A 15121-nucleotide genomic window follows, 5' to 3' on the forward strand; every position below is an offset into this window, starting at 1 on the left:
AGAGAAAAATAGTATAGATTTTTTACCACTTTAAATATAAAAATTAAATTTTACGCCAAATGCGTAAAAGTTGGCAGGTAATACTCTATCCAGGAGTTCTCTTGTCTTCTGGATTGGGTTCAAAATTACAAGGCTACGGAGTTGAACATTAGTAGTCGTAAACCCATAAAATAGGGTCGGCTGTTCAACGAAGGTTTTAAAAAAATAATAAAAACCCCTCAGCGCAGTTTATGTTTATTGCGTTGGACACCTAAATCGGAAGCCTTCTCTCTTTTAGGAGATGTTGGCTCAATCCACTGAGTCACCGCATTTCCTGAAATATGTCGACATCAGGGAAACACCTTTCTTTAGGAATAAGGTTATTTTATTTGAATAGAAATGTTTGATGGGAAATATTTACGTAATTGTTGCAATTGCAGATTTAAAAGAAAAAAAAGAACTATCTTTTTCATTCACTTCAATTATTCCATAAAAATAACCGAAATATTAAATAAATAATAATTGGATATAAATATAAGTACAGGTTTAAAAAATTACTAATATTTAGAAAAAAAACAAAAACTAACGGAACCCCTGTGAAACACCCACGGAACCCTAGGGCTCCGCGGAACACCGTTTGGGAATTGATGGTCTGGATAAAATATATGTAATCATTGGAACCAGAAACGATGACAACGAAAGCCTGAAATATTTAAATATGGCGTCAAGAAATGTGTTTTTAAAACACGAAAATATATCCGGAGATGACACAGTAATCTGCAAGCGGAAAAAAAACCCACATTTTTTTCCTCCTCTGACAAAAATATTTGTCAACTCCTCCGGAATTATTTGTAAATAAAGTTCTCTGGTGAAAGAGTAAACTAAATGAGTTTGAAAACAGAGAACTGTGTTTTCTCCGCCTTGTTTTTATTTCTAACTGGAACTTGCTGCCATTTTCTTTAAATCTAATTTACACACTTAAACTATTTATTTATAGAAATCACTATCCGTAACTTCCAGATGAAAGCTAAAAACTGAAGTTGTTTTTAGACCACCTACAAACGATTTTTATTTATACTTTTTCAGGGATTACGCTCGATTTTGGAAACTACGGGTCCTTAGAACTTGAAATATTCAAATTTCTGAGTCCTTCTCTTACTAAAATCGGGTCCTTATTTAAAATAGGGACCCGCTTATACTTGTGATTTTAATATTCTACAGTGACAAAAACATGAACTGAATTCACCATTATTCTAGTGGCAATTTTTTTTCTTCATTTTATTTATTTTCCTTTTAATTAAAGTTGAATTTCGTTTAGAATTATTCGTCCCAGAGGAGTCGTCATAACCATTTTTTCGTGCTCATATGACGATTTTTGGCGCATTTGACGCGTTATAGCTTACAGACGGAATAGCTGATTTTAATTGCACGATCACTCTGTTGAACACTTAATAAAGAACAAAAAGTAAATAAAAAAAATTCCGACATTTAATAACAGGATTGTATAGAATGCGGATTTATACAACTTTTCTATAAATATCATTGCGTGAAATTCAACTTACATTTAAACAGCATAAAGCTTTTATGTATTATTTTTAGATACTTTATAAGAAAATTTTGCTACACATATGTTAAGTTAAACTGGATTTTTATTCTAATAATATCTGTCTGAGTACGTTGGGGTCACTGACTAAGTAGGATTTTTGAAAATAGCCGCGCAGATTTACTTTTTAAATTCTGCTATCATTCTTGTTGCTTCAGCTTACATTAAAGTTTTTAAAAGCGTCTAGACGCTTCTTCCTGTTCTTTAAGAAGTCTGCAACATTTTAATGAAGGAGATAAACAATAGGTTTAGATTGTCGTGCTTGTTTATTATTTCCATCATTTTTGTATTTTCGTAATTCTGAAGCTCAGAGTTGCCCATGCCGGAAGTTCCAACTCTCTGCAACATTTAAAAGTGGAAATGAAGTAACAAAAAGTTTATTAAATCCCGCATGCACTTAAATAATAACATAATTATCAAGCATTTAATATGCATTTTTAGATTATATAATCTGCTGAGATCGTTGCCTTACATTGGATAGAGACGACTCGCATTTTCGCTTCATAAGCAGGAGATCGAGAGTTCAATCCGAGAATCTTGGCAAAAATTAGTTGTGCAATGGGTCCCGCAGTGGACTGATCGTTAAGACGCGGTTCCCAGCAGATCATCGAAGTCAAGCATCAGTGGCTGCTGTCAGTGTGCGGATGGGTGACCACTTGGATCAGTCTTCGTAGGCACCGAGGGTGTGTGGTATTGGTCCTCGTTAAACTATTCTGCCATATAGTGCTCGACTTCGGGTACATGTCGTTGGTCTACCGAAGCGGGGGTTTCATCCCTTCTACAGAGGATCAAAATTGTGATGGCATGTCTTTGGATCATCCTCAGGGATGTTTCCCAGACTGTCGCCAATAACCCATTGTGCAACTCTAGTGCGACGTAAATGAACTACAACAGCAACAGTTGTGCAATGCTACTTGTTTTTTTTTAAAAAAAAATTCGTTAACTTTTTAATTTTTAAACTGAAAAAATCCATAGAAACCGTTGTAGTAAAAGGTCAAAACCGGTATTGGTAGCTACACTGTTCGCTCTTATGTGAATAAAATGATCTAAATTTTACTCCAAGAGGGACACTTAGAAAAAGACACTTTTTCGTGTGGATGGAGGGATAAAAAGTTAAATAATATTAAATGAGACAAGAAATTCATAAGTTTGTTTCGCGAATTTACTAAGTGGCCTAAATAAATATCATATACAAACAAATGAATTTACTTAGTATCCTAAATAAATATTATATACAAACAAATGAATTTACTTAGTATCCTAAATAAATATCATATACAAATAAATATCGAATTATAGCTGATAGAAGTGGCTAAGTAATAGAATGTATGCTACTCGCTTTTATCTCATATGTCTAGAAAATTTAGTTTACAGCATAATCAGCTCATCTAGCTGGTTAAAAAAATTGTTTCAAGCCTTATATACTTCACTTAGGCGCTTGATTTGTTGTTGTTAATTTACGTCGCACTAGAGCTGCACAATGGGCTATTGGCGACGGTCTGGGAAACATCCCGGAGGATGATCCGAAGACATGCCATCACAATTTTGATCCTCTGTGGAGGGGATGGCTACCCCGTTTCGGTAGCCCGACGACCTGCGCGTGAAGTCGAGCACTTTACGGCAGCACAGTTTAACGAGGACCAATACCGCACACCCTCGGTCCCTACGCAGACTGATCCAAGTGGTCACCCACCCGCACACTGACCGTAGCCAGTGATGCTTGACTTCGGTGATCTGCTGGGAACCGTGTCTTAACGATCAGTCCAGTGCGGGACTAGGCGCTTGAAGGTATTCTTTTATAAGCTTTTAATGACATCGAAGCATGAATCTACGGAGCTCAAACCTCAATAGGATAATCACGCTTGACTAAAGTAGGATCAATTCTTGAGTTATGGTGAGAATCGAACCCGTTACCCTCACACTTAAAACCGTTGGTGGAAAGACAATATAACGCGTTTACATAGCCTAGGACATCAAATATGAACTTAAGATACTAATTATGCTACTAAGTGCTTGTATACTATTCTCGCGTCAATTGCCCTTTGTGAAGCGTAAGTGCGACATAAAAGTACTACTGCTAAGTACATATGCTCTTTGCTTGTAGTAGTTGTTGTTGTTAATTTACGTCGCACTAGAGCTGCACAGCTCTTTGTTTGTAAGCACTGAAGTTTATCAGTGATTTCTAAACACCAGCTTGAAACCTTCTCTGACGCAGCCCAGGCTTCAGTTTCAAATGCCCTAGCAAAAAGTTGGATACTGAACTAAGCAGAAGTTAGGAAGAGTATGACGTAACATCGACGTAATGCAACACAATATAATAGTATGGAATAGAAATAGGCTGTTTTTCAAACAGGAATTTATTCTAATGACGCTTAGGTAGCATACTTATGAAGTTTGCTACTGTTACGAATTTTTAATATTAATATAGTCTCATTTGATGATTGCCTCCGTTCATTGGGACAAGAGCTGGTCTCTTAAACTAAATATTGGAATATAAGTATCAAAGTAGGTCCGTGTCGGTATTTATTATAATATTTGATAATATTATGCTCTTTGGCTAAATGGAAGTAACATTTGAGTATTTCAACTGGTAACGTTGAGAAATGTTTTTCGCGTGTTATATCGGTATTGATTGTATTTGAAAATGTTTTTTGGTCTCGTCAAAATTGTTCTAACAAGCATCATTACGAATATATAGCACAATTCGTTTGGTATTTATCGTATTTGTTTATGTTTTGTTCTTGAGCTAAACGTTCTTAGACGTAGCTTTAGGTGAAATATCTTAATCTATGTTTTATATCTGGATTTATTGTTAATGTTTTTGGTCTTCTGCTGAATGCTGTAACGTTAAAGTATTCGAAAAAGTAACAGTAAGAGAAATATTTTTAACAATTCGTTATATCGGTGTTGAATGTAGTTGTTTTTTTTAATCTTGAGCTATCATTCAAAACGTTCCAACAAGTAACTTTAAAAGAAATGTCTTCGTTTTATGTCGCTATTGTATTTGTTGATGTTTTTGGTTTTCAGCTGAATGTTCTGACAAGAAACTTTTAGAATTTCTTGCAAATTTTGTTATGTCGGTATTTATTGTATCTGTTTAATGTCAAATGTGTTCCAACAACAGGTAACATTGAGAGAAATGTCTGGGTCAACGTGTATGTCCACCAGCTGTCAGTTGAACAAGCAGACCACTCTGAAGTACCTGAACTTGCCCCAGCCCGAAGACAAGGTGCAATGTATGTATGTATGGATTGATGGAACAGGGGAGCAATTGAGAGCAAAAACGAAGACCTTGGATTTTGTTCCTAAACATCCTAGCGGTAAGTTTTCTTTATTTGAAATTCAAGGTCGTCGGGAAGTTAGCCAAATTTTCAAATCGTTCAAGAAAGACTTGTTGAATACTATTTCCATGAAGGCAAAAGGTGTTTTTTTTGTTGCTTAGTATGCTGTTAGCTTGTTAAAATTCCCGAACTTCAGTACATATCTGGTAACAATAACAAGGAACAATTCGGCTTAAAAATGTCACCTTTTTAAAAAAAAAGCTCAGTTAATCATTATATTACCTACAGTTGTTAGTAATTGGAAGCAGCTGTTTGAAAATATTATTTTAAAATGTTACAAAAGTTGTCTGAAATTCTAGCCATTTTAAGTTAATTTTGCTTTTTGCGTTTATCAACCTATTTTTACAAATCATCAGTGAGTTAATACAAGATGAGAGTAAAAGTTTCTTCAATAACAAAACAATGCTTATTAAATTTCTTTAATAATAAAACTTTTCTATGTAAAAAGTAATTTTAGATTTTATTTAGTCTAATAATCGAATATTGTTGAATGGGAAAATAAAATTTTTTGATTTCAAATTCTGTAATTTGAAATGGTTCATCAAAAATTTAAGCGAAATAAGTATGTTTAAAATAACTTCAAAAAAAGTTTTCGCGTCTTTCAAGTGTTTTCACTTATTGGTTAAATTGGCTACGCAAACCACTTTAATATCTGAAAATTCATTAAATTTATAAGTTATTCAGAATTTGGCGTTTTTATTTCTTTCCGTATGCCATCAGCGAAATGTCAGTATAATCAAAAATTATAATCGGACTCTTTTATAAGGAGAATATTAAGGACTGTTTATAAAAATTTAGTAAAGCTTGCTATATTTTTATGGTACAATTGTTTAATGTACAAGAGTATATGTCACTCTAGTAAAAAATTTTACCAATAGAAATATTATTGAATTATTTTAGTTGCATGGGAAGCTTATTTCTAAAAAAAGCCATTAAAAATTCTTTGAAACAATAATGTAAAATGAAATATGAATTTTTGTCATTTTATACTTTTGCAATGAAGGATGCTAATATGTTTCGGTTGTTGAAACATTATCTAATTTTACAGGATAGTTTCATTAGAAATATGTAACGTGTTCCGTAATCATTGCCCTCGATACGCATTTTTTATATGAACTTCAAAAACTAAGTAAAAATTTATGCACTTAATTGTTTGATACGAAAAATATTACTAAATTTATCAACCTGATGAAACATTAATTTGGAATTTGAAATAAAAAAAAACAATGAAACCTGTTTGATTGTCCGAGGAAGAATTGTTGAAAAGGGATTATTAGAAACACCTTCAAAATTTAGCAATCAAATTGGTTTTGATGTTTTTTAAATTTTTTATTTGTCATAAAGTCTTTTTTTAAAAATTTTTATTTGTCATATTAAGTTTTTTTTTTCCTTTCAAATAACAGACTGTTATTTCTTGTAGTTTTGCATTTTATAAAAAAAAAAAAAAAAAAAAAAAAAAAAAGTGTTTGCACATTTTGGCTGAAGTTTCGTTTATAAACGTGAGCATGCTCGACATCCAAATTCTGTTAATCAGAACACAAATTAAAACTATTAGAACGTTTGTATTTTTAAAAGTTGAAACTTTTTCGTTATGGTTTACTCTTGTCAAATAAAATCCTTGACTTTTGTCTCATGCAAACTAAAAAAAATTTGCCTAGGAGAGAAAGGTGCATGATATTAGATTTTGCATATGATGGTTTTCCCTCACCATAATATTCTCTTTGAGCTTCACAACGCATGCGCAAGAAATTCCCCACTAACCGATAGGATAGGTGGTTCTAAAAGGTAGAGAATTGTTAGCTTTACGGTTAACGTTAGTCAAACATTATGCAAATGCTCCGCATTATGTTTAACTGCAACTGCAGTCATTTAATTATTGTGACATAGCGTTGTCTGCAAATTGCTCTCTTGTCATTGACTAAATACCAAACATAACGTGCTAATATGTATGCCACGAATGTAAATATTGATAGTGTAAAATCTTCGTAATTGTTTAATATTTTAGTTAATTCATGTGTTAACCATATTTTATTACCCGTTATTATTTCGTTAAACTTCTGGGAGAAAATGTGTGAGCTATTAGAACTTATTGGAAAAAATTTTTGCTTGTTAATTATTACATTATTAATATTAATTCGCCTTTTTCAGTTAAATTTCAAAATCTTATTTAAAATATATACATAATATGAAAAAAACATACCATCAACTTTAGTTTTTAAAAAAAAAAATTCAAAATATTGTCGCTTGGACACCTGTGTTTGATAGGCATAAATCGGATGATGAACTTCGCTCAATAGAAAATATAAATGAAGTTTATTAAACTTCGATAGAAAAGTTTCATTTGACTTAGTTTTGCTAATATCTTTCTGAGATACGAGATGTCTCAGAGGATAGAGCATTCGCCTTCCCATAAGGAGAACTGGGTTCGAATCCCAACGATTTCACTGACCACAGTACTAACGGGAAATATCCTCACTGGTAGACGGATCATGGGTAAGTCCCCTTTCCATCAGGCTTACCGTGGGAGGTTCTCGTGGTTTTCACCATGCAACGCAAATGCGGGTTAGTTCCATCAAGAAGTCCTCCACGAAGGCAAATTTCTCAAAATACTTGATCCAGGAGTTCCCTTGTCTTCTTGATTGGGTTCAAAATTACAAATCTACGGAATTGAATATTGGTAGTCGTAAACCCAAAAATTGGGTCTGCTGTTTAACGACGGTTATAAATTAAAAATTCTTTTTTAAAGAATATTGTTAGGACTTTTGTATATTAATTTAAGCTATATATGTGTAGTGATGGCCAAAATCATTAATTCCTTTTCGTTAAACAAAGGTAATAAAAAGTGTGTTCGCCGAAAAGCGATCACAGGCTACCCATTGGCATATCAGGATGTTCACCTGAATTAATATTGAAAACGATCCAGTTCGAACTGTAAGTTAGAATTTCTGATTCTTAATTAAAACAATAAAAATAAAAATATCGTTCAAATGATAAAATTCTCGTTCATTCACAACTCAAGAAGTATTTGTGGGATCTCTCTGGTCCCATAGCTCAAATGAACTCACCAACTTAATGCATAACTAAATTAAAAGTGAAATAATTCTGAAAAAACTATCAAACAGCAGTTTTCACCATAGCGACGCATGAGCACTGTTTACTATTATTCTTAAACACGTCCCGCAGTGGACTGATCGTTAAGACACGGTTCCCAGCAGATCACCGAAGTCAAGCATCACTGGCTACGGTCAGTGTGCGGGTGGGTGACCACTTGGATCAGTCTGCGTAGGGACCGAGGGTGTGCGGTATTGGTCCTCGTTAAACTGTGCTACCGTAAAGTGCTCGACTTCGCGCGCAGGTCGTCGGGCTACCGAAGCGGGGGTGCCATCCCTTCCGCAGAGGATCAAAATTGTGATGGCATGTCTTCGGATCATCCTCCGGGATGCTTCCCAGACCGTCGCCAATAGCCCATTGTGCAGCTCTAGTGCGACGTAAAGTAACAACAACAATATTCTTAAACACAGTTGAAATGTGTGACGTCTAAATAAGGTGCGCACGTCATCAAACCCAAAACAACACCCATTTCGCCAATGGGTTATATATATTTCTGGATATATATTCTGTATGGAGCTGGTCTAGCCTATTTGCTAGATTAGTTAGTATAAAAAAACGCATTTTTCTTTTTCAGATTTACCTGTGTGGAATTTTGATGGTTCTAGTACATATCAGGCGGAAGGTTCGAATTCTGATATCTATTTACATCCTGTTGCTCTCTACAATGACCCATTCCGTGGCGGTAACAACAAACTTGTTCTCTGTGAAACTTACAAATTCAACGGACAACCAACTGGTGAGTGATCTTTTACTTTTCAAAGAGAAACTTTGTTATATCCCATTGCCAATTAAACGAAAGCTTTAAAACGACTTTCTAAAAAAAATGCTCAAATTAAAAACTGTAAAAATATTTTAATTAAAAAACTCAGCGGCGTGACAGCCCATAGAGGGCCAAGGCCTACTGTGCCCATCTCAGTTTTCTTGACCTTGGGCTCTGGGGTGCAGGAGCAGATGTTCCGGTCAGGTGGTCAACCGAACGCGGAACCCCCAGTGTTTAGTTCCCAAGCATGCTTGGTACTCAGTTATCGACCCACTAAAGGGATGAAAGGCTGAGTCAACCTTGCCCAGCCTGAGGATCGAACCAGGGACCTGTGGCACGACAGCGCGAAGCGCTTACGCTCAGCCACCGGGCGTCAAACATTTTAATTACATTTTTCAAATGTAACTTTTTAAGTTTGCAATTAAAATTTTAAGATTTTTCATCTTAAACTGTTTTTGAGCCTTTATAGCTCAGGGGATAGAGCGTTTGCCTTCCAATAAGGTGAACCGGGTTCGAATCCCCAACGATGGCAGGTCGAAACAAATTCCGCATCCGGCTTGCACCGACCACAGTGCTGACGTAAAAATATCCTCAGTGATAGACGGATCATGGGTTAGTATCCCTTTGCCGCCAGGCTAACCGTGGGACGTTCTTGTCGTCCTCCTCTCCATGTTCATGTAACTCAAATGTGGGTTAGTTCCATCAATAAGTCCTTCACGAAGGCAAATTTGTCCCAATATTTGATCAAAGAGTCCGCTTGTCTTTTGGATTGTGTTCAAAATTACAAGGCTAAGGAGTTGAACACTGGTTGTCGTAAACCCAAGAATTGCGTCGGCTGTTCAACGACTGTTATAAATTAAACTGTTTTTAAGTGTAATTGATAAAATACGGCTAAAAACTGTTACAATAAAGAAAAGTGTGCACCATAACTAGGTATACTTTACAAACAAGTTTTTGAAAATCTATTCAGCAGTTTATCAGGAACTATAGTCATTTTTTAACAATTATGTGAAACTTAACTTTTGTGTCAAGTATAGTTTACACCGGTTAATGTCACCATAAATACTTAATATCGATTGTAGCAGTTAATATGTGGCTCATAGCCACATCCCAATGTTTCCATTTTTTTTGCACCAGTGTTTTTAACATTGCACATTTTTACCTCATAACATTGTCATCCTTGTAGCAACGGAGCCTTAAGAGGATGCCATACCACGAAGGAAATTTTACATTGCAAATTCTTTTTTACCTCCTTGACTAATTTGAAATTGAAAGTTTAGAAGGGGTGTTCAGACAAACTGGAATAAGCCATGAAATTTCTAATACTAAAAATAAATTTTAGAATATTGAAATAAACCACGAGAACTTAAAATTACGCGATGGAGAAGTTATCTTCGATAATGTGGTTTGCATTTTGATATTTTGAATTTTTTTTTCAACATCAGAAACTTAATGGCTTACTATAGGTTTGCAAGAATTCACTTTTTCTTTTTTAAATTTCCAATTGTTAATGGCGGTGAAAGAGAATTAGCGACGAAAAGTTTCTCCCGTGTTATGGCGTCCTCTTAAGCCAATAAAACCCAATCAACTGGCAGTTTCAAATTGTATTTTCATCTTTAGTTTATGTATGTTTTGCTTTGAAAATTAGGGTATGATCCTGAGATTTACCCCATGTAGAAATATTTTTGTTCTTTAAAGTTTGCTATCTAATTTCTTAGTTTGCTATCTACGCTGAGCTTTGTCGTAAAATTTTGTAATAATTTTTTCTTGGAGCGATCTGTCTAATTGAGTTGTGACATTGAAAAATAATTTAGTAACAAAAAGAAAAAATCCTAAATCATTTTTGTATTGAAACATATCTTGGATTAGAGACGGTTAATGAGTCGAGTACTCAGCTCGTGACAGTTAGCCTCGGAGTTTTTTAAAAAGTGGTGTTTGGTAGCAATTAACTGTTTTTCTTGCTTCTGCAAAATGTTTATTGGCAATCATATTTGGTCTTGTATAACTTATTAATAAAGCTATAACAAAATAACAATGTCCGGATGTGTCTTTTTTGCAGATTCCAACAAACGCAAGACGTGCGTGGAAGTGATGGATAAGGCCAAAGCTGAAAAACCATGGTTTGGCATTGAACAAGAATATACCCTATTAGACTGTGATAAACATCCATTTGGTTGGCCAAAAAATGGTTTTCCAGGCCCTCAAGGTAAGTACCTCTTGTCCTCCCCCCCTTTTTTTTCCTTCGAGAACTTTTATTTACTTAAGTAATCACGTTGGTCTGCTACCCTGTAGCAGAACCTCTGTAATTGATCTGCAACGCAGAAGAATTCTTAATTGCCTTCAGAATGTACTATAAAATTTGTTCTCAAACGTTGCATTTTGTAGGTTTGAGTTTTAAACGGCAAGAATATTAAATGCTACAATGCATGATAAATTAATTGCGCTATTAAAAGAAATGCACTTTAATTATTTAAAATTTAGTTGAAGAATATTAAAATTTTGATTAAGAGATTGTTCGTTCCTGTTCAATGTGGGTCATGAACCTTAAGGCTGCTCAATTTCGTGACCAACGGCATTGTGGCACAGGCCACGCTTACTTTCCAGACAAGCAGATACCCATCTATCTGAGCTGGGTGGGCTTCAAGCCGCCACTGAGGCTCAAACCCCCAATCCTTTGTAATAACAGCTCACTGCCATTAACCACTGAACAATTTGCGACTCGCTCAATTTCTTAAGTAACTTTATTTAGTCTGCAATTTTTTTAACGTCTGAAAATTTAAAAAATTTTTTTTTCCTGCTAGGCCAAAATTTGCAGCATTCACTGCCATGCTGTACCCTGTAATATATGCTATAAGAAATAAATATAAAATACCAAATTTATCAATACAGAAATTGGTAGGACCAAGGTTAGTTTGAACCCAAACTGATTTTTAACCCGTTCAGAAGCGCAAAAAGAGAACGAAGCACTTCCCCTAAAGCCCCTGAATTCCGAGAGTAAATGTACAGAGGAATACATATACAAAGACTTATACGAGATATATAGAATGTAATACGAGCTTACAAAATTGAGATTACGTCCATGGGAGTCAGAACGGCTCATCTGATATATATATGATACCCTGCGAGAGTGAAAGCAGAATTGATTGATCAATATGTATGCATAGTTGCCAACTATACTGGATTTTCCAGTAGACTACTGGATTTTGCCAGTTCCTCCTGGTCTACTGGTTTATATAAAATTCTCCTGGTTTTTGTACATTTTAGAAAATTCGCTAAAATTGAGTTAGATTCCCAAAAAAATCCCTTATAAAATTTTTTTCAAGTTCATTTAATGTTCGTCGTAACTGGAAAACGTTGCAGTTTTTCTGTTTTGGATGACTATAAAAATTCCCAAAATTCTCTATGCATGAAATATTTTGTATATAATACAACAATTATCATGAGATTTATCTTTCGTAAAATCTACTGGATTTTTTCCTATTCATGTTGGCAGCTATGTATGTGATCGCGGTCCTGGACGGCTTAAAATGTATTAAAAATGGTATAACCCCCTGAACATCAAGAATGGTATAACCCCCTGAACTTAATTTTTTTTTGTTTCTAGGTCCCTACTACTGTGGGGTGGGTGCTGATAAGGTGTATGGTCGTGATGTGGAGGAGGCCCATTACAGAGCCTGCATGTACGCTGGCATTCCAATCTGTGGCACCAATGCAGAGGTGATGCCTGCTCAGTGGGAGTTCCAAGTTGGACCGAGTGAAGGCGTCGCCATCGGGGACGATCTCTGGATGTCCAGATTCATTCTGCAACGAGTAGCCGAAGACTTCGGTGTCGTGGTGACCTTCGATCCAAAACCCATTCCTGGAGACTGGAATGGTGCTGGTGCACACACCAACTTCAGCACCAAAGCCATGAGAGAAAAAGGTGGATTGAAGTAAGTTAAATCTAAATAAGCAAAATGAATGCTTGCAAGAGAGAGATGTGATATCTTTTTTTTTCTATTGCCTTGCATCAATTTTACCATGCATTTTGTTATAAGTAATTTTACTATTGTCAACGCGTGTATTTTTTAATTTTTGGGATTTAGTAAAGTTAACTGTTAACCAACTTTAAACGAAACATCTTCACTCTGTATCAGGGACAAGCAGAACTAGTTGCCTGGTCTTCTTAAAAGATAGGGGAGAACGTTTACATTAAAAATAAAATACTAAGAAGTTCTGCTCATCCTACTGACGAAATCTTGCTGTACACTGTTCTTTTAAGGGTGTAAGAGGTCTTAACTGAAAATTCTTCAATTATCTTAAGAAACATTCTAAAAATAAATTCTAAACAATACATTCTTAATTTATAAGAAGTTAAAGCATATATTAACACGCTATTATCTCGAATTCTGGCGAAATAAAATGAGCTTTTGAATTTTACTCAACATCTTATTTTTTAAAGTGATTAGCGGATTGCTCTTACAAAAGTAGATTAAAAGCATCGATTGCAGAGAGGGGCGCATTTTAATATAAAATTAAAAAATATTACTATTTTTGTTTATCCGCAAAATTAGTGTTTCATTTTAATTTCACTTTTGACTTATCTCGATAATTAGTAGTTAAATGTTTATAATTTTTTGTTTCAATATAAATTTGTAATCATTAATATGTTGCTTCTAATGACTTTTGACAAGGATTCTTAAAACAGAAATATAGCTCTAATTTGTCCTATTCTACCCAAGGTTTAGAATGTGTTTCATAAGCGCAATATATATTTTTAAAAAGTTTGTTATAAATGTCAAAATTATATGCATATCAGGGGGAGTAAATTACAAGAGAGGTCGAAAAAAAATCAAACCTAGTAAATCTTTAGCGATAAAGGAAAGATTGAAAAAAAAATTGAAATCTACTTCATTGTAGAAATAAGTGAAGTTGAAAAGAGACTATTAGGAGCCTCTTTAAACTTTGTCTGCCATCAAATTGGTTTTTAAGTGCTTAATCTTTTCGGTTATAGTGGCTTATCAGATTGTTTAAACTTTGTTTTTCTTTGCAAAATGATTAATATGCGACTCCTTATGTGTAATTGTAGACCTAATATGTATATTTTTGTACTTAATTTTTAGAAAAAAAAATTCTAGAATCATTAATGCTAGGAATTATGGAATACATTCTATTACTTATTAAGGTCATAATGCAAGATTTTCTTTTGCCGTTATACTATCTAATAACTGGATCAGACCGCTAGATCATGTATAGTGCGGCTTTCAGGAGAACTCTTCCAGGCAGAAGTCTTGCCTTGTGGTAAGTACTATGGTTACGAGGAAATTACACTTACATGGAAATTACATGGGGTGAATAGTTTTGTCTTAATCTCTGCATAGATCGTCGTGAGTAAACCAATCGACACATTCCTTCCTCCATTTTAACCCATTAGAAATGCGTCCTTGCTTGTTACCATAGTAGTAGACAGTCTAGACTTTTAATCTGGAGTTCTTCTCAAAGCAGTACTATATGAATTTGCTGAGCTATATTTGAACTGCCAAATAATAAATTCAATCGTAATTTGATGTTCGATTCTACAATATTAATTTTTCTTATAGGGAGATTGAAAAAGCTATAGAGCGTCTTTCCAAACATCATGACCGTCACATTCAAGCATACGACCCCAAACAGGGCAAGGACAACGAGCGCCGCCTGACGGGATTCCATGAAACTTCCAGTATTCACGACTTCAGTGCCGGAGTCGCCAACAGAGGTGCTAGCATTCGTATTCCAAGGCAAGTTGCCCAAGAGGGGATGGGCTACCTGGAGGACAGGCGTCCATCTTCCAATTGCGATCCCTACAGTGTTGCTGAAGTTATTGTCCGAACAGTCTGTCTGGCTGAATGAACTGTTCCATTTCATTCTGTTTGTTTAGATAATTTTTCCGAGTACTCCCTCCTTCCCAGCAGAACTTTTTTAATTTGGCGTAATCATTCTCTTGTCTTCGTGTTACGAGGCACCTTGTGATTTTAGTGTTGGATGACTGGATTACCTTCAACAGCACATTTTTAGATTATGTTTTGTCTTTTTAAAAATAAAAATTTATTAAATGTCTTTGTTTTTTCCACTTTTAAGATTCAAAAACCAAATAAGTTTTGTAGTTGTGTATTCCACCACATTCCTTTAACCAAATCCATTCCTTTGATTACTTATATTAGCCGCAACCGGCTGGTCCGCTATTATAATTAAGTAGAATTTCACGTGTTTCGAGATAGCACAGTCAAAACTAAAGACATGTGAGTATAATGATTTGAAAAAATATACTCATTTCTCATGTGAGAGATGGATTTAAATTTTTGTCTCATA

At 34.8% G+C, this 15121-nt stretch overlaps 1 protein-coding gene across 5 annotated transcripts in view; it reads left to right on the forward strand.

The window, feature by feature from the left end:
• LOC107449396 (glutamine synthetase 2, cytoplasmic) overlaps window positions 1–14869 on the forward strand; it is a 40208-nt gene extending 25339 nt beyond the window's left edge. For 3 of the 5 annotated variants that reach the window (XM_087153809.1, XM_087153810.1, XM_087153811.1), the window contains 5 exons: window positions 4707–4902; window positions 8609–8770; window positions 10854–11000; window positions 12399–12726; window positions 14374–14869. In XM_087153809.1, coding sequence (XP_087009935.1) covers window positions 4707–4902; window positions 8609–8770; window positions 10854–11000; window positions 12399–12726; window positions 14374–14662 — 1122 coding nt within the window. In that variant the 3' untranslated portion in view covers window positions 14663–14869. Of the gene's footprint in view, window positions 1–3730; window positions 4092–4706; window positions 4903–8608; window positions 8771–10853; window positions 11001–12398; window positions 12727–14373 lie in introns of those variants that run through there. The other 2 variants (XM_087153813.1, XM_087153812.1) reach the window with 2 other exon arrangements.
• Window positions 14870–15121: the final 252 nt, after the last annotated feature.

Source organism: Parasteatoda tepidariorum, chromosome 10 (assembly GCF_982258835.1).
Source record: "Parasteatoda tepidariorum strain Cologne lab strain chromosome 10, Ptep-v5.0, whole genome shotgun sequence".
NCBI classification, from domain to species: Eukaryota; Metazoa; Arthropoda; class Arachnida; order Araneae; family Theridiidae; genus Parasteatoda; species Parasteatoda tepidariorum.